At 36.8% G+C, this 18087-nt stretch overlaps 3 protein-coding genes across 5 annotated transcripts; 1 reads left to right on the plus strand and 2 right to left on the minus strand.

The window, feature by feature from the left end:
• Positions 1-371: 371 nt before the first annotated feature.
• On the plus strand, positions 372-2336 carry si:ch211-217g15.3 (uncharacterized protein LOC368914 homolog). The gene is made up of 4 exons (XM_017464817.1): positions 372-475; positions 580-646; positions 1310-1344; positions 1467-2336. The coding sequence occupies exons 1-4, from the start codon at positions 402-404 to the stop codon at positions 2011-2013; spliced, it is 723 nt and encodes a 240-aa protein (XP_017320306.1). The 5' UTR covers positions 372-401; the 3' UTR covers positions 2014-2336.
• fuom (fucose mutarotase) lies at positions 2055-7910 on the minus strand. 3 transcript variants are annotated; one of them, XR_008396313.1, is made up of 8 exons: positions 7746-7910; positions 5013-5081; positions 4851-4921; positions 4558-4656; positions 4230-4325; positions 3931-4004; positions 3707-3842; positions 2055-2285 (listed from the first exon to the last, which is right to left on the minus strand). XR_008396313.1 is itself a non-coding variant. In XM_053679777.1 (7 exons), exons 1-7 carry the CDS (start codon positions 7828-7830, stop codon positions 3776-3778), a joined length of 561 nt encoding a protein of 186 aa, XP_053535752.1. In that variant the 5' UTR covers positions 7831-7909; the 3' UTR covers positions 3011-3775. The 3 variants fall into 3 exon arrangements, 2 of the variants coding, with proteins under 2 accessions (XP_053535752.1, XP_017320307.1); XM_053679777.1 differs by lacking the exon at positions 2055-2285 and having other exon boundaries at positions 3011-3842; positions 7746-7909; XM_017464818.3 differs by lacking the exons at positions 2055-2285; positions 4230-4325 and having other exon boundaries at positions 3011-3842; positions 7746-7905.
• Positions 7911-10501: 2591 nt separating this feature from the next.
• On the minus strand, positions 10502-17396 carry echs1 (enoyl CoA hydratase, short chain, 1, mitochondrial). The gene is given in 8 exon segments (NM_001201117.1): positions 10502-10777; positions 10877-10944; positions 11202-11321; positions 12470-12574; positions 12690-12789; positions 12891-13018; positions 13119-13316; positions 17289-17396. Coding segments are annotated over 8 exon segments (876 nt in total). The 5' UTR covers positions 17380-17396; the 3' UTR covers positions 10502-10711.
• Between the last annotated feature and the right edge of the window lie 691 nt (positions 17397-18087).

Raw genomic sequence — 18087 nt, forward strand, 5'->3', positions numbered from 1 at the left:
ATGGGAAAAATCTGACCATTTATATGGAAGCATTCATAGTGTCATGTTACAGCTACCAACTTTTTGTTTGCCTAAATATGTTCACATTGTTTTCTGTTCAAGTTAAATGGTCATAAATTATGTAAGACATTTAAATAGGACTTCGCAGATGTTTTTTTTTCTTTCTTTCTGATATTGTCCATTTAATACATTTTTGAATTGACTGTTTTGCTCATACACATACAAGTAAAGTAACTTTACTTAAAGGAACTTTTGGTGTGTGTGTGTGTGTGTGTGTTTTGTATAGTAAGGTATAAAAGAAAAAGGAAATTTAATAATACAACTGTGTACTTCTAAGGATCAAAGTCCTTATAAATGCTTACTTAACTAATGACCTTTACTCTTTTTATGACAATTCTGATATGCACCATGGTCATATGGCAGCCTATTTCTTTACTCATCGTGCTATTAAGACATCAGGAGCAACAATGTTCAGGTAAGTGTATATAAACTCTTTTCTTTTACATCATAGCAATTATGCCTTATTGTGTATAAAGAAAAAACAATTCCAATAATCTCACCCTTTTTCCCATATTGAAGGTGCTCTATTCTGCTCTGCTTGTCAGTGCTGCTGTACAGCACCACAGCAAGCCCATATAAATCATGGGTATGTATATTTACAGTATTTTTTTTGGTTTTCGAAATTTTCACTTAAGTATTTAGTATTGTATATAGAAACATATCCAAAACTTTTTATCCAATACAAACTATATCTTATTGAATGTAACTTTTATACAAGTAGTATATTCCAAGGCATGGATATATCTTTCAATCGCATGGATTTTTTCTTTCGTTTGCACATTTCAAGCACCAGTAAGGTATATCAAGGAAGTTACATGGTAACCTCAGCCTGAGCTTTCAAAATAATTAAGATGTTCTGTATGCAACCACAGAACGCAATGTTACAGCCAAATTTTAAAGACCTACATCTAAATAATTGATTACATCTGTGTGAGTAAACCACTGGTTCTAAAACTAAGCTATATTATTTGAACAATCATCAAACAGCTTTGCTTTGATCTAAAACATATTATTCTTAAAATATATTGGGAATATATCTAAATTTAATGCAAAAAATGATTGGTTTTAGTGAAATGGTCTGGATCAGAGAATAGATTGATCATTCTGCACTCTGACCTCATTTGATGAGTAAAATCGGGAACATAAATCTGTACACTTTTTCAGTGTGGTTAAAACAAGCCCCCAAACAGTATTAAGCTTGTTATTACCCTGAAATATTATTCATTGCTATGATTTGCTTCTCATACAGGGAGATGAAAAGCATACATCAGTTCAAGATACAAGGTTATGTGTGTTTTCCCTCTGCTCATCATCTTAAAATAACAGAATAAATATAGAATAAACTTTAGACATTAGACTTTGATGAAGCACTATACCATAAGTCTGACTTCTTTTTACCACACCAGGTCTCATGATTTTAATGAGAAGATCATGCTGGGACTTAAGGAAGTTGAACCTGTAGAGGAACAGGATCTGACAGAGATCGACATTGATCCTCACATGGCCATATGGAAAGCTATGAAGCATTTTCACCGGCAGAAATACAATAAGCCTGAAGAAGACAACGACAAGCTCTACCTTCCATCTGACGTTCAGCACTCAGCTGGAAACAAGCAGGATGAAGCCTACCTTGAACCTCAATACTATGGTCAAGGCCGGCTCTATCAAGAAGCTGAGAAGGACCTCGATGACGTTTACCATAACATACAGGGACTAGTGAATCATGCTGACCTCAAAGAGAGAGTGGTCCAGCCTGACATACCAGTGCCCGACAAGGCTGAAATAAAGGAACTACGTGAAACAAGTGTGTATATGACCCCAGAGGAAGACAAAGATGGCCTGTATCACGGAGATTTTACAGGCCAAGTGTTCCAGGTTCCAATTATGGAAAATCTTCCCAAGAAGGTTTATATGGAGCCTGAAGAGGACCGTGATCACCTCTTCCATAGCTAAACAAGAATAATGCACTTAAAATCATGAAATCATTTTCAGAATGTGTTAAATTGCATGAATTTATTAAATTTGTAATAGCTTGATGAAAATAAAAAGCCATGTAAATCTCATTCTGATCATCTGCACATAGCAGATAAAGCTCTGATAGTGTACAGAAGATTGCGAGTTTCACTAGCAGGACTGCCAGATCCATCAGTGGGACCTTGAGTAAGGCCCATAAACCTCAACTGCTCAGCTGTAGGCTGCTTGGATTGTCTCAATTCTGCATTGCTCTGTATAGGAGTACCAGCCAAATTAATAAATGTAAACTTATTATAAGCACACTAATGTGGTTTATTTCAAATTTATTTATAAAATATAGAAAAGGAACATTAATTGTAGGTGTTTTTTCTGATGGTTTGAAATTCTGCAAAAAATCACAAGGAAAAGGCAAAATGTCTGAATAACGCTGGCTCTTAGTTTGGCAAACTAAGGCTTTGTGTCTTTGTCAATTCAGCAGATACCTGTAGAACCATGCCAGTGGTTTCTGCAATGTCTCAAGAGCAAAGCCGAAGACATAACATTTATTCCAACTTACAAGCTGTAAAGGCCCTTTCACACTGAGCGCGACACGATAAAGCGAAGCGAATTGTAGACAAACGGCACTTTCACACCAAATGCAAAACGATTGTTTGCCTTCAGCCAATTCACGATAGGTGGCGCTGACCGAGAATGCATTTTACGACTGCACAATAGCTGGCTGATCGGCCTATCGTCTTTGACCACCGAGAAGAATAATCGTGTAAATGTTGGTGCATAGCACCACACCACAATACAACACAAACTGTTAAGAAGAAGGTTTTTTGAACAGCACCATCAAGCTGCTTTAGTATAAATAAAATAATAGGAAATATAATGCAATATCACAGTAGTGGGACAAAACCCGAGTTTAATGCCCAAGACCAGCCCACTTTTTAATCATGGTGAAAGAACTTTGATAAATGACATGACAGTTCAGTTCATGCTATCCCATTATATTTATTACTGACATGTTTCAACAAAGATATAAAGACAAATAACAAATGACATACTGAGTATTGTTTTCTGCTACAAAAAGTTCAACTGTAACACTGAGAAAATGGCACTTTTAATACATAAGTAACTGATGCACACCATTTTATTGGTAAAAGGCCAACTGAATAGAAACAGGTGGGAAACAGCAAATATCACAAACTTTTTTTACGCATTTCCACTTTGTTGATAACAGAAATGTGCAAAAAGTGGATGGAAACTTGACAAATGATAACAAGAACTCAATATCCATTCTCTTCTCTCTTCTGGAATAATCTTCCTCTGTGTTTACACTGGTTTTCAAAACAGCTGTCTGTGCTATAGCGCCACCTATCTCGCCCTTTTGTGCAACAGCAGCATGTCCATGCACGTGATCTAAAGCTCAAATCTAATTGGACGGCCCGTTTTGTCGTGGAGCAACAGAGAAAAATCCACACACTGGACATAAAAAAGTATCGCTTTGTCGCACCACAAATGATTGCGCCCAGTGTGAACAGCACCATACAGATCTATTGTTTCGTTTCAAGAGCGTCGTCCCGTCAAACATTCATGTCGCTTAATCATGCTCAGTGTGAAGGCCCTTAAAGTCTGCAGATTTCCTACAGAGTAATGAATATATCACAAAATAAGTAAATTAGCACACCTAGGCTGTTCTCCAATTCCAACTTGTTGAAGTGTTTTTAAAAAAAGCTCAAGAATATTCCAAAATTCTTTAGCATAGCTCTTCAGGATGAATGACTCCTTTCTTGATAATGATGTTTCCATACAGAGCAGTCTCCCTGTTGAAAAGATAAGAAAGATTTATTATACCAAGGTAGAAATTAACATGACCCTGTAGATTCATGGCAGCTCAGAATTATACTGTACCCTGTTGCTACAACAGCAAAAGCCTTCTTCGCACGCTCATAGAATGCAAACCTTTCAATTGCATCAAAATTCCCCTGAAAAAAACAAATAAAATACAATTTTCAGAATAACCATAAATTCTGTATAATTATTCAAGCATAAACTATTATACCCATGATGTATCTAATATGTGAACTATTATTTATTCATTCATTAATCATTTTAAATCATAACCATATTATCCTGTTCAGGGCACCATGCACACACATTTACACACACATTCACACCTAGGGACAATTTAGTGTATACAATCCACCTACCAGCATGTTTTTGTGATGTGGGAAGAAACCAGAGAACCCAAGAAACCAGAGAACCCAGAGAAAACTCACGTGCCCAAGAGGAGAACATGTGAAACTCTACACAGACAGTAACCCAATCTCAGGACTGTGAGGTGGCAACGCTACCTGCTGTGCCACCCCAACTGAATTACTGCATTGTCTAAATTAACACAGTCCACTTCTCAAGTAATGAATAGCAAGAATTTTGTAATAATGTAAAGGAAATTATTTAACTGATCCCTTAGTAAGATATGATTGTTAACAATTTCTGAGAATCCTGTCTTAGACAGTGAAGATCACAGCAACCCACATCTGATCCCGCTTGTTTCAGAAGATCAGAGTAGCAGGGCCACACTGGCACTACAAGACCCCGCTGCCTGTCACTTTCTACTAGATCCATTACAGCTGCCTGAAAGAAAACAATTTACTCAATGAGTCCTCATTTAGCTTTAAAATAGTTTTATTTATAGAATGAAAATATTTTGATGAATACAGATTAACCTATTATGTGGGTTCTGATATTATATAAAAAATATGTTTGCCATATAAAATAATATTTAAATTTCAGTATAAAAGGATTCAACATAAAACCGCAATACCCACCGGACATTCAACATAGGAATCAAGAGGAAAGAGCTTCAATATTGCTTCCAATAGCTCTGGAATACGCAGACCTAAAAAGATAAAACATAGCCAATACTTGACTTGTCTGTAGATGCACGTAAATATGATGTTTTATTGTTTAAAACATGAAGGAATACTTACCATCAGCTCGTATCTCCATGGGACCACTTTTACAAACAGAGGAGACAGGAAAATTTGCATCTGCAAGAACTACAAAGAGGGGAAAAAAAGAATTCTCTACATTTCCCAATCCTGGGACACTGTAAACCATATACTGTTATGATGGGTTAAGTTGAGTATGTGGATGTTTGTTACATAGTAATGTCTCAAATCAAACAGTAAATACAAATGTTTAAGTACATCTGCCTTGAATCTACTTTCATTAGTCATTTTAGGTGTGCAAGTTGCTCAGTATTGCCACATATAGTTTATCAGCCCCTCTAAATATATATATATATATATATATATATATATATATATATATATATATATATATATATAAAACAGTGGAAGGGACCACTACTGGCCAGGTGCTATTTTAGCAGTGGATCAATCAATTTCAGCACAGCAGTGACACAGCAGTTGCATGTTAGTGATATGAGTGGTATGAGTGTATCAGGTGCACCAGTGTTGCTGGAACTTTCAAACATCTCAGTGACAAAATTTATTAGAGGATAATTAACACAAATTGCGCATATAAAAAAAATAACAATTGTCAAATTACACACCTGCAAGGTGAACCAACAAGGTAAGTGGGTCTACTGATTCCAATTTTATGGATTTGAAGGTGTGCACTTACTTTTTCCATATGACTGATCTGTGTTTCTGTTCATTTTAATTGTGAAAATGACTACAAAATGTCAATGTTATGTGTAATTTGATAGAGTATATCAACTTTATTAATAGGCACTGTTTCAAAAATGATCAAATGTTTGCTTGTCCAAATATGGCAAAAAAAAGCCAATAATTTCCATGGGGTGTACTTGCTGAAGAGCAAAGATTCCTTCAAAAATAATGAAATTAAATATTTCTCTATTTAAAAAAAACACTATAAAGAGCAGTAAACAGTAATAAATGAAACAAAGGCAATATTTGGTGTGACGACCCTTTGCTTTAAAAAAAAAAGAAAAAAAAGAAAAATAGTAGTCTCAGGTAGAATTAGTGCAGGTTTATAATTAAATGAGCTGTAAGTTTTATTGAGCATCTTGCTGAACCAAACACGTTCTTCTGGAGACTTTGACTGTGGCACTTGCTTCTTATTTTTGCAGCAAAATCCATCAGCCTTCATTATGTTTTTTGTCTGAAAAATGTCTCTTACCACTTAATATGCTGGTTTCTTTTCTGACATACAAACATACAAATTTATGCAGTCAAGATTTTCAGTTAAAGTTCACATCAAACATCAGAATGGGGAAAAGTGTGATCTCTGTGACTGTGGCATGGTTCTTGTTGTCAGATGGGCTGGTTTGAGTATTTCAGAAAAGAAAAAAACAACAACACAAAAACAAAATAGAAAAACTTAAAAAACACTGACTGAGTGACAGATCTGTGGGTGGAAAATGGCCAGATTGAATAGAACTGCCAAGAAAGATATAGTAACTCATATAATGACTCCTTTCAACCAAAGTGAGCAGAAAAGCTTTTCAGCATGCACAAAACATCAAACCTTGAAGTGAATGGGCTACAAGAGCTGAAGACCACATTGGGTTCCACTCCGGTCAGCTAAGAACAGGAATCTGAGGCTATTGCGGGCAACAGTCTCATTGAACCTGGGCAGATGAATATATATTTTTTAATCACCTTTTTCCAGTCATCAACTGTCCAGTTTCTGTGAGCCCATGATAGCCTCAGATTCTCATTCTTGGCTGAAAGGAGTTGAACCTGATGTGTTCTTCTGCTGTTGTAGCCCATCCACCTCAAGCTTTGATGTGCATTCTGAGCTGCTTTTCTGCTCACCACTTTTGTAAAGATTGCTTAATTGAGTTACTATAGACGTCCTGTCAGCTCAGTCTAGTCTGTTCATTCTCCTCTGATCTCTCTCATCAACCTGTTTCAGCCTGCAGACACACAGAATATTTTTGTTTTTCGCATCATTCTGAGTAAAATCTGTTGTGCCTGTTGGGTTTGAAAATCCCAAGAGATCAGCAGTTTCTAATATACTCAGACCAGCCCATCAGGCACCAATAACCATGCCATGGTTACAGAGATCACACCGTTTCCCTATTCTGATGTTGGATGTGAACCCCATCTTCCTAACATGCTGGGGTATGCGAAGAAAATAATTTCACTATGCTGTAATGTATAGCTGACCAATAAAGACACTATCATTATTATCATTAACTGTAACTGACCCTCTTGACCAGTAGGCGATCTGCATGATATCACGTATTGTGCTGCTGCCACCTGATTGGCTGATTAGACAACTGCATGAATATGCAGGTGTACAGGCGTTCCTATTAAAGTGAATGGCGAGCTAACAAGAGTTAAGAGCTAATAGCATGCAGCTCTTTTATTCTGAGAAGTGATGAGTATAATAACAATGGAAGCCTGTTATAACAACGTTCTCTTAGATGTGTGGGGGAAATTGTGAAGGAAAGATTATGACTAGACTTACACTTAGCACTTCTACTGGCCAAACGTCCGCCATTTTGAGAAACGTCGATGTTACGTCAGGACTCGTGAACTCACTAGAATGTTTCGACTTCCGATGGACCGTTCATATAACTTATTATAGCAAACACGGTGAACACGACCCCATTTAAAGGTCGCAAAAGAGAGAAAGCACTGGCCTGTGCAGCCTACATTAGCTTGAACACGCTGCTGCCGCATTTCTAAACTTAGGTAACCTAATAGTTGCGGTTATATGGCGCTTACCCAGTTCGTCTCCATGCCCCATTTTGGCCAGGGCATACAACAATTCCGGTGTAAGTAGTGACGGTATTCCTTTCAGCACAACCATTTTCACCGCAGGTGACAGCAGACTTGCAGGAAAGTGAAAGAAGATGCCACGTGATCATATAATGTCATCCTATTGGTCCGAAAACGAGCGCGCGTTCAAGGCACGCGCTGCGCTGCTGTCTAAGTGGCTTCGTCCAAAAAAAAAAAAACTAGGCGTAGAAGAGCAGTGTGCGGTTTGGGACGTAGACTGTACTGTGGTGTAGTGTAGAATCCTTTAAATTGCATAGTTTTGAATTCTACCAAATAACTGGTTACCAAGGGCTCCATGTGTTAAACTTGAAAAAAAAAATCTATGACAATGGAGTCGGACACCTCTAACATGCACAATACAGCATAATACAGCTTATATTGACTTTAACAGTATGTAGGTATTATAGTTTATTTCATAGCCCCAGTAGTATAGACAGTTTCAGAAAACTGTTGGTTACACACATCTGCCTAAAATGCCTTATTTAGCCTACATTACTCTTTTAAAGAATGATACAATAATTTGAGATGATAATCAAGATTAGTTAATAATATGAGCCTATTAAATAAATAGGCAGGATAAATAGGCAATGTAGAACGTACCGTTACTTAATTATTTATAGCATTAAGTGGACTATTTCCTTATAAATGTTATTAAATCTGTGCATACATGCAGGCTACAGGATACATGTCAGATTTCCTCCAGCTTAATACACATATACCTTAGTAGGCAATTCACTCCCAAAAATGATCATTTTATTCATGTAGTAATCATGTTTTATTCCAGTTTAATTTGGCATTTGTATATTTTGATGTGAAACTCTAGCGTGGCCATATTAAATATCCATGGAGTTATGCAATAAAAAAAAAGCAAAAAAAAATTAAAATAAATAAATAAATAAATAAATAACTGTTCTGTAATCTGATTTTCAGCGAAAATGAAAAAGTCAGGAAAAACTCGTTGTAAATCTTTCTTCTTTTTTTTTTTTAATTACACTGCGCAAATCACTGAACGAACATGGGATATTTAAACAACAAAACAAACGCATTTGTTCCGAGGTTTTCCCTTCAGTGTGATGGCAGTGCGGAGGCGAAGTGAAGAGAGAGACTGATGTGAGGAGGAGAAACCATCCGGAGCCAAGAGCGTCTGATCAGTTTGAAAGCTCTTTTTCTTTAAGCGCGGCACCACGCTGCTCCCTCTTTGGTTCTGCTTTTTTTAATGAGTTTATCACGCTATGAGGGGTTTGCCTCTGCCAAAATGTAACGTTTTGCCTCTTTTGTCTGGGCAGAGCGCCTCAATTGGGTCTACATTTATTATTTTGACCTTTCGTTAGCAGGGGACAGACTTCAAAGCGCAACTGCTGCTTTGCTCGCTTTTTTGGAGACCTTTGTGCCGTTTCGATGTGAAGAAAGTATTTTTTTCTCTCTTTCAAAAGTTTTGTTCCAGGGGCAAAGAAGAAAGTCGACTCGAGGGGAATATTGAATGAAAATTAAAATCAATTAGGCTATGGACTTTTGAGAGTATATGAGAAGTCACCGTGTGAAGAAAACCCTGAGACCCTAAGAGTGAGAAAGCGGTCTGATATAGGCTAGAGGAAATAAAAGGGTCGTTTCATAATTAAATTTGCCGTGCTCCTTTGTGCACCACACGTTGGATGTGAAAACAGTTCAACAAAAACGCTATTAAAAATGCAAGTACCTAAAGATACCCACGCGTAAAAATGGTGTGTACTCTGATTCATAATGATGCAGTTTTGTAATTCACTTTGAATTCATATATAGTGAAGCCTGAATGAAAAATTTAAGTCTATTTATAAAAAAAAGAAAGAAAGAAAGAAAAAAAAACTTCCATGAGTAATTGCAAACGAAGGTACAAAATTCGTAGCGTGAAAGGTCTGCGACTTGAAGGCTATGTGCGTTGAATTATTTACGATATTATCAATTATTGTTTGGTTCTTAAATTAAGTAGTTATTCCAGTTTTGTTTTCAATTGAACATTTTTTTTAATGTCAAATTGACCAGAACGAAAAAATATTTTATTTAAAAAAAAGTAATAATAAGTAAACAAACTGACACACTTTTTGCGCATGAGCTGTGACATTTTGAACCATTCCTATTAGTTTATACGGAGAATTTTATCTGTTTATATGCCGGAAAATAGCAGTGAAAAAAATCTATGTACTACTATATGGAGTTCTCGTTATTATTAACTTTTTCTACATAACACCAGCTTTCAGAATAATATTCCCTATTGTAACAAGAGAAACCCGCAGATCCTGAACTACACCACACATGAAATGACTTAAACCCAAAAGCTTAAAACTCAGAATATATTTAGAAGGGGATGAAATGTGGTGACTGAACAAGCTCGGAATTGATGTTCTTCCTAATATGTACTATCTGCCAAAGTTCAGTGGTATAGTCTGTCTTCGTCAACCAGACTTCGGAAGCGAAACATTTAATGCTGTACCCCTACAAACCTGTATAGTGCCATCACCACCTAGTGTGTAAAAAAAGTAAGTACACCCTGACCCACATTCCCAAGCCATTTTACTGGGGGGGTTTTAGTCTCTTGGTGTCGTTTTATTATTCTAGTACAGACTAATAACAGTTTCTTCCTGTCAAGATTTTTTGAATTTATTCTTTATCTCAAATTTCTGTCTAAACATTTATTAAACCTTAAATGCATTACAAACAGCGACCTGTTGAGGATCTGTAATGTCATCTGATAGTTTATTCAATAACAGTAACCAAACAGCTTAGCTCAAATTATCAAATGTTTTGCTGGAGAGAAAGGCAAATGTCAGAGTATTATACTATTGATTTCAGTTTCTGGTGCTTCTTTCAAACCACAGATGTTCTGTAGGTTTGATACCTATAGCACAGTCTTTCAGTAACAGCACTGATCTGATCCTTTACTTGTCCTGGAAATCAGCTTTCCTCTTCTCAACAAATGCACTCATGCCCTCTTTTCTGTCCTCCTGTTAAAGAAACAAGAAGTCCAATCATCAGTTTTTCTCTTACAACTTGTTTTAACTTTAATTTGCATTCTCTTTAATTTGTATTATCCTACAACTTACTGTAGCAAAGGTAGCATGGAATAATCTCTTCTCAAACCGTGTACCTTCATTCAGGGTCAGTTCAAACGCTGAAAGTAAACCATATATTTTAGATAAAAATGTCAAGAATGTCCAAGAACACACAGAATATGATCCATCTAAAAGCCAGATGCCTTAGATAAGGCAATATGCAATCAGCTACAAAGGCAAGGGAACCAATAGCAATATTTTAAAAGTTAAGATCAAACCAGTGTATATCGGATGCTTTTTCTAACAAGGTTTGATAAAGGAAGATATCACACCATACTTTTGAATTATTAGGGAAAATAATAAATATCACATTCACCTGCATTGACAGCTTCCTTTGCCATGGCTGACACCAGCTTAGAATTACTTGCAATCTTCTCCCCACATCGGACTGCTTCAGATACCAGCTGGTCCACAGGAAACACTTTGCTTACAAGACCTGCAGAGGTAACATGATATTACTGAAATGCATCATGTATTGGTTACTTACTTATTCAGTTTGGAGAAACAATGCTTGCCTCTTACAATTATGTTTAGGCTGAAAACAACTGCATACTACAAACAATATGCATATGCTATTAGGGATGAAACGGTTACTGGTTTCATGATAAACCACGATAAAATTCCCCAACAGTTAGTATCACCTATAATGTCACATTTAATTATCCTTAAAACTGTGTGTGATTATCAAGATTTGTAAAACTCGCGGTAAATGCTGTCCACACACACCCAGCATGAGCCTGACGCAGTCGCAGCATGGTTGTTTTTTGACTGTGAAAACATGGCGGAAGGCAGTGAAAGTGCTCGGGAGATTTTCCAATCTTCCAAAAGGACCAACTCTGAAGTGTGGCCATATTTTGGATTTTGAGGGAAACTTATTAGAAGATTGGAACCCTGTCTACAGAGCTTGCCAGAAGAAAGTCACTGCGAAAGGGAGCAACACGTCAAATCTGGTGAGTCATCTTTGTGACAACCATCCATCACTTTATAATAAATGCCAGGTAAGTGATCTTTTAGCTCGATACATGAGTTCGAGAAAAGTATGAGGAAAAATAAATAGTTGGACACAAAATACTGAACTGGGTTGAAACAATTTCTTATCTCATTTGTAATAAACGCAAGCTTCCGTGAAGAAAAAGTGTCAACAATTACATATTACACGATTTGTTTACATATGGTTGTATTATTTTGTACTATTATGTTGTATAGTTGTATGTGCACTTTGCTTTACTTGTTTTTATATGCACAATTAGGGTTGTGTTCATTAAAACCTGCACTGGGGAAACTTTTACCTCTCATGACTACATGGCCAACTTTAATGTTAGTGTTATAATGTTCATGCTGCTGATTTTATTTGTTGTTTGTTGATTTTCAAATATAAAGCCTGTTTAAATTATTTCAGTGTGTGCATCAGTACTTTTTGTACATTTTCAGCTCATTTTTAACAATACCGTGATAATACTGATAACCGTGATAGTTTTGGTCACGATAATCGTGATATGAAATATTTATACCATTACATTATATTATATGCTTTATACATACATTATATGCTTTAATAACAATAAATATATAATAAGCACACACCAGATTGTTTGGCCTCCTGTGCTGAGATCCGGTCTCCTGTAAGGACCATCTCCATGGCCAAAGACTTTCCCACCGCCCGAGTGAGCCTCTGAGTACCACCAGAACCTGTATACAAACATATTAATAGAAAAAATCCATTTACACTATCACTTATTCACAACCATGGTTGTACCATTACAACTGAGGTTTTGTAGACCAAGCTATACTTCACTCGGTTTACCTGGAATGGTTCCTAATAAGATTTCAGGCTGTCCAAACTGTGCTTTTTCTCCAGCATAGATTATGTCACACATCATGGCCAACTCGCAACCTCCTCCAAGCTGCAAGGAGATGACTGGTTCAATGGTTAAGATTTTAGCTTTACTAAAAATATTCTTCAAGATGAAAGGAAATATACAGTTGAAAATATTTCTTTACTCACAGCAAATCCATTTACAGCAGCTATAACTGGCTTATTAACTGTTGATACTTTGTTCCAGTGTGCCAAAAAGTTGCCACCGAAGCACTCCTGAAAAGTTCTGTTCTGCATCTCTTTGATGTCAGCACCCGCTAAATAAAAACAACATTTGATTGCGATCTGGACAGCCCATGACTGTTATAATCAACAAAAACACTCTGATACTATTAGATCAAATCTCAAGTTGCATACCTGCAAAAGCTCTTTCACTGCCTGTGATGACTATTGCACCAACCTCAGTGTCCTGTTCAAAGGTGTCCAAGGCCTTACCCACTTCAAGCATTAGGCCATCGCAGAGAGCATTCAAGGCCTTGGGCCTGTTTAACTGTATGAAACCAACATTTTTCTTTTCACCTTTTTTGTCAACCAGTATATACTGGAACTGTCCACCTTTTATAAAAAAAAAAAAAAAAAAAAAAAAAAAAAAAAAAAAAAAACAGATTAATTTCATATTTGAGAAAGCCTTCCATCCTGGAGACTTTATGTTTATTTATTTAAACTAATTAGTTGCTTCCTTGAAGAGTCCTCTTTTTTCTACCAAAACATAATTGCTAGATGAGTGTCTTGTACACCACAAAATTGACAGGCCTACTAACTATACTTCTCAAAATTTTAATTTAAGAAAAGGGGCAGATTTTTACATTGGAAATTTTCAAAAGGATAAGATCATGCTCAAAGTAGAGCAAACTAAAATAAAAGACTTCATGACAGCGTAAAAATGCACCAAAAAATATTCACAGATGGAAGCAAACTTCCAAAACTCCATTTTGTATTTAGTTATAAAAAAATAAAATAATAATAATTAAAAAAATCAATATAGACTCTGGAAGCTGTAATGAACATGTTGTATCCAAAATCCAGTGGTCAGTTTGCTAGACACATCTACCTTATCTTCTAGTCCAGTATTCCAGTATATAAACAGGGACCTGTTTAACTGTAATATACAATTCACAAACCCCCTCAGTACAGACTTATTTTATGAACATTATTTAAATATTGTTCATTCGTTTCATATTCAGTGACCACTTTACCCCGGTCTTGGTTGTGGTGGCTGTGGGACCGAACACCAGAGCACCAAACATGAAGCAGGAATACACCCTGGAGCACCGTGCACACACATTCATGCTTAGAGGCAATGTAGAGCAGCCAATCCACCTACCAGTATGTATTTGGGATGTGGAAGGAAACTAGAGAACCAAGAGGAAACCCATACAGACACAGGGAAAAGATGCACAGAAACTACAGTAATATTTGGTCCATTTATAAGCACCATACAGCCTTCTATTCCTGAACTTTCCACTCATATAACATATTAAGTAAAGGCCTGTATTATGTTTGAGTTATTGCGGTTTGGATTAAACACATTCATAGCAAGTGACCAGTCAAAAAGGTAGTAACTCAATAAAAAAATATAATAACAACTTTGATAAAAGGTGCGTTGTGATTTCCACCACTGTATCAAACATCACTGACAGCCTGGAAATCCCCTGGAATAGCATTTTGCAAAATTAAAAAGCAGCAAAAAGGCCTAGCAACAAATCTAGCAACTTTTTTAGGAGAAGTTTACGACTATTCTGCACTCCAATAAGCCTCTCCAGCTCACATTACAGCTTTAACACATTACAGCAACATTAAAAAAATTTTGTTTAATAACTTAACATTCTGGCTTTGTGAAACATGCCCCAAACAAGTAAAATGAAGTTATTTTAATTAATGGCATGTTTTTTCCCCCAGATTAAGTAGAGGTAAAAAATTATGAAATCACCTTGTAATTTGTATTTCTAAAACAAATAACAATGACAAATAAGTCTATAAATGCAAATTAGTATGCACTTAAAAGAGAGTGTTTACAGACCTTAACCTTGGACTTTTTGAAAAGAAACATGGCCCCAACAAGAGGGCTATCAACTGAAACAAAGGATTATAAAATTCCTTAAGAAGGAAATCCAACACGGAGTGGGGCAAAAGATGTTGGTTGTTCCCAGTCAGCTGTGTCTAAAATTTGGTGCAGGTATACACAAAATGGGAAGATTATAAAAGGAACTCATACAAGTATTCCAAGGAAGACGGCAAATGTTAGGACAGAAAACTCAATGCAATATGCCTGGAAAATATGCACAACAAAACAAATGGGCGGAAACAGGAGTCAATGTTTGTGACACAGCTGTAAGAAATCGGCTGAATGAAATGGGATTATTAGAAAAGCCAAATGAAAACCAGCAGTTTTCTCATTCTCTCGATAGAAAATAGCTTTGGTGATAAAGTCCTTTTTCAGGATGATAATGCATCTTACCACAGAGCAAAGAGTGTTAAAGTTTTTCTGCAGGAACGGCATATAAACTCAATGACATGGCCAGCATACAGTCTGGCTCTCAATCTGATTGAAAATTTATAGGAGAAATCAAAAAAACCTGGTCTATGACAAGGCTCCATCCTGCAAAGCTGATCTGTCAACCGCTATTTGAGAAAGGTGGAACTAACTTTATGGATAATATTGTTTTTCATTAGTGAAGTCCATGCCTCAAAGAGGTCAGGCTTTCATAAAAGCCAGAGGAGGAGATTATGGAATCATTTTTGTTGATGATTCCATAATTTTTTCCTCAACATTGAGTGATTCCATAATTTTTTCCTCTACTTTATCTGGAAAAAAAATATGCCATTCATTAAAACAATTTAATTTGTTTGAGGTATGTTTCATTAAGCCAGAATGTTCAGCTACTAAACAAAACCTGTTTTGTCATATCTGTGATTTGTTTATTTGCTATGAAGTAAAAAAAAGAACCCTCTAAAACTGGTGATTCCATAATTTTTGCCAGGGGTTGTAGTGTGTAAAGCCTGACTGAGTTGTGCTTATGCAAGTTTTGTTCACAACGTCCAATCATTGATCACCACTGTGTCCCACCAACCAATCACTGATCACCATGGTTTCCTAATACCCAATTACTCATCACCACTGGTTCATCCCACTGTTTTAAAACATTGGGTATATTTACAAGTAATAAAGGTGAGGTATTTAATCCATAAAATATTTCCTTCATGTTTATTTCCCATGTTCTGTATGTTAATACGTGAAATTCTGGAGGGAACGTCAGACAGCGTGACGTAATGACGTGTGCCGTTAATCTATCTATGTTCTATAACATGTAAAACGGGAACATGTAAGGAATATTTTAAAAGCAACTCATGTAAACGCCTTAATCACAGTATTATCTTATTCAGAATAAGGCCAGTAATTAGATTGCTGTCCATGTAAACGTAGTCAGTGACTATACCGTATAAAGTTTTGGGTGTTTTTATTTAAAATTTGTACGACACTTCAAGTGCAGTTAATTATTTGTCATGCTGTACCTGCAAATAGACGACTGCTTGAAGCCGTGGTCTGCGTCCCAAACCATGTACTTACCTACTATATAGTAGCCGAGATGTATTTCACCTACTATATAGCAGATAAGTATGCGGTTTTGGACGTAGCCGTGCTCTCTTGTTTGCCGTAAAACGGTTGAGCACTGCCGTGTGTGATCGTGTCTTGTCACAAAATGCGGTGAAAACTCCCACACGATGTTAATAGTGTGATTAAAATGTTTACACGTCAATAATGCGACTAAAACAGGAGTACTCCACAATTCAATTTGTGTTTACTTCGAGTATGACCTTAATTGAATTAAGGTAATTAAAAATTGCTGTTTACACGGTAGTTTCTTAATCAGAGTATTGTCTTAATCGGCTTAATATTGGATTATTGTTGTCCATTTAAACGTACTGACTGTTTGCTACGCAAATGAGTATGGCGATGAATATGCAAACGTGTGACGTCAACTGGCGACTTCTAGAGCATGCATTAGCTACGTTCCCATGCAAAGAGCTGGCCACACTGCCTCTGATTCCAGAGAACAACTGTAATGTGTGCTCATTAGACTGGGAGGTGTCGCTAATAAATTAGCAACTAGGTCTTTATGCTTTCCTTGTGCCTGTCAAGAGCAGGTCCCCACTTGCTAACTAAAGACTAAGCTAGTCAGATATCATTTGCCTCGATACTAAAAGGTTGGTTAGCTGAGTGACATTAGCCAGCTAACCCACGTCAAACTTTAGCCGTTATAAACTATCCTCGATAGTAAGAAAATTCTGCACTACACAGAAGCAAAGACGCGAAACGCCAACAATACGTTGACAATGAGGTGAACTACGATTAGTTGTATACTAACGTTACATAGACACGTAGCTACGTGCTGTTAGCATGTTTAGCTATCTCCCGCACTGGTTGCTGTACAGCAGGACGCTCAGGCTGGTCAGTTGTGACATTGAACAAGGAGCAAGTGCAATTCAGCTCGGTTTTTTTTTTTTTATCATTATTATTATTTTTACCTGAGCTGCATTGCCGAACAGCTGCAAGTGCAGACGGCAATAAGTTGACTGGTTTCAGAATTGAAGCGGCTGATCTACAAAACACTGCCATTTTCCTCTCAAGTTCAGTGTTTCACCTCGGCAGCGCTTCTCTGTACTCCTCCACTGGAACAGTGCTGGTGCAGGGTTGCCAAATATTACAGAAACGATTATTCTTGTTGCCTTAACGATCGAAATTCTAAATTAAATTTAAGGGATTTTTTGGACTTAACATGTACACATCCAAACTGTGTATGATCAGTGTGACAGATGCCTCGTCATATAGGCTTTGTTAGTATATTTATGTTTTAGGATACTGCAGAATCTACGTAGCCATCAGATGGATTTTATGGCATATTCATTTTTATTCATTTGGATACATATTAAGCCAAAACGAGAGAATAAAATCGAGCAGTTGGTGGATGAGAGTTGCTCAAAAACCCAAGGTAGCTGGGATTTGAATTCACAACCCAAAGCTTTAACCGTTGAGTAACCATCATTCCAGCCAGGAGCCTGTCCCAGGGGACTCTGGTACACATACAGTGCATGTCTTTGGACTGGAGGAGGAAGCCTGGGTACCCTGAGGAGGCCACCAAAGCACGGGGAGAGCATGCAAACTTCATGCAGGCAGGACAAAAGGCGAGAATCAAACCCCCAACAAACGTGCTAATTACTAAGTCATTGTGCTCCAGTTACGTGTTCACCCAGTTATAGGGCTGCACGATTATGGCAAAAGTGATAATCACAATTATTTTTATCAATATTGAGATCACGCTATTCA

The sequence above is a fragment of the Ictalurus punctatus genome, chromosome 3 (assembly GCF_001660625.3).
Source record: "Ictalurus punctatus breed USDA103 chromosome 3, Coco_2.0, whole genome shotgun sequence".
NCBI classification, from domain to species: domain Eukaryota; kingdom Metazoa; phylum Chordata; class Actinopteri; order Siluriformes; family Ictaluridae; genus Ictalurus; species Ictalurus punctatus.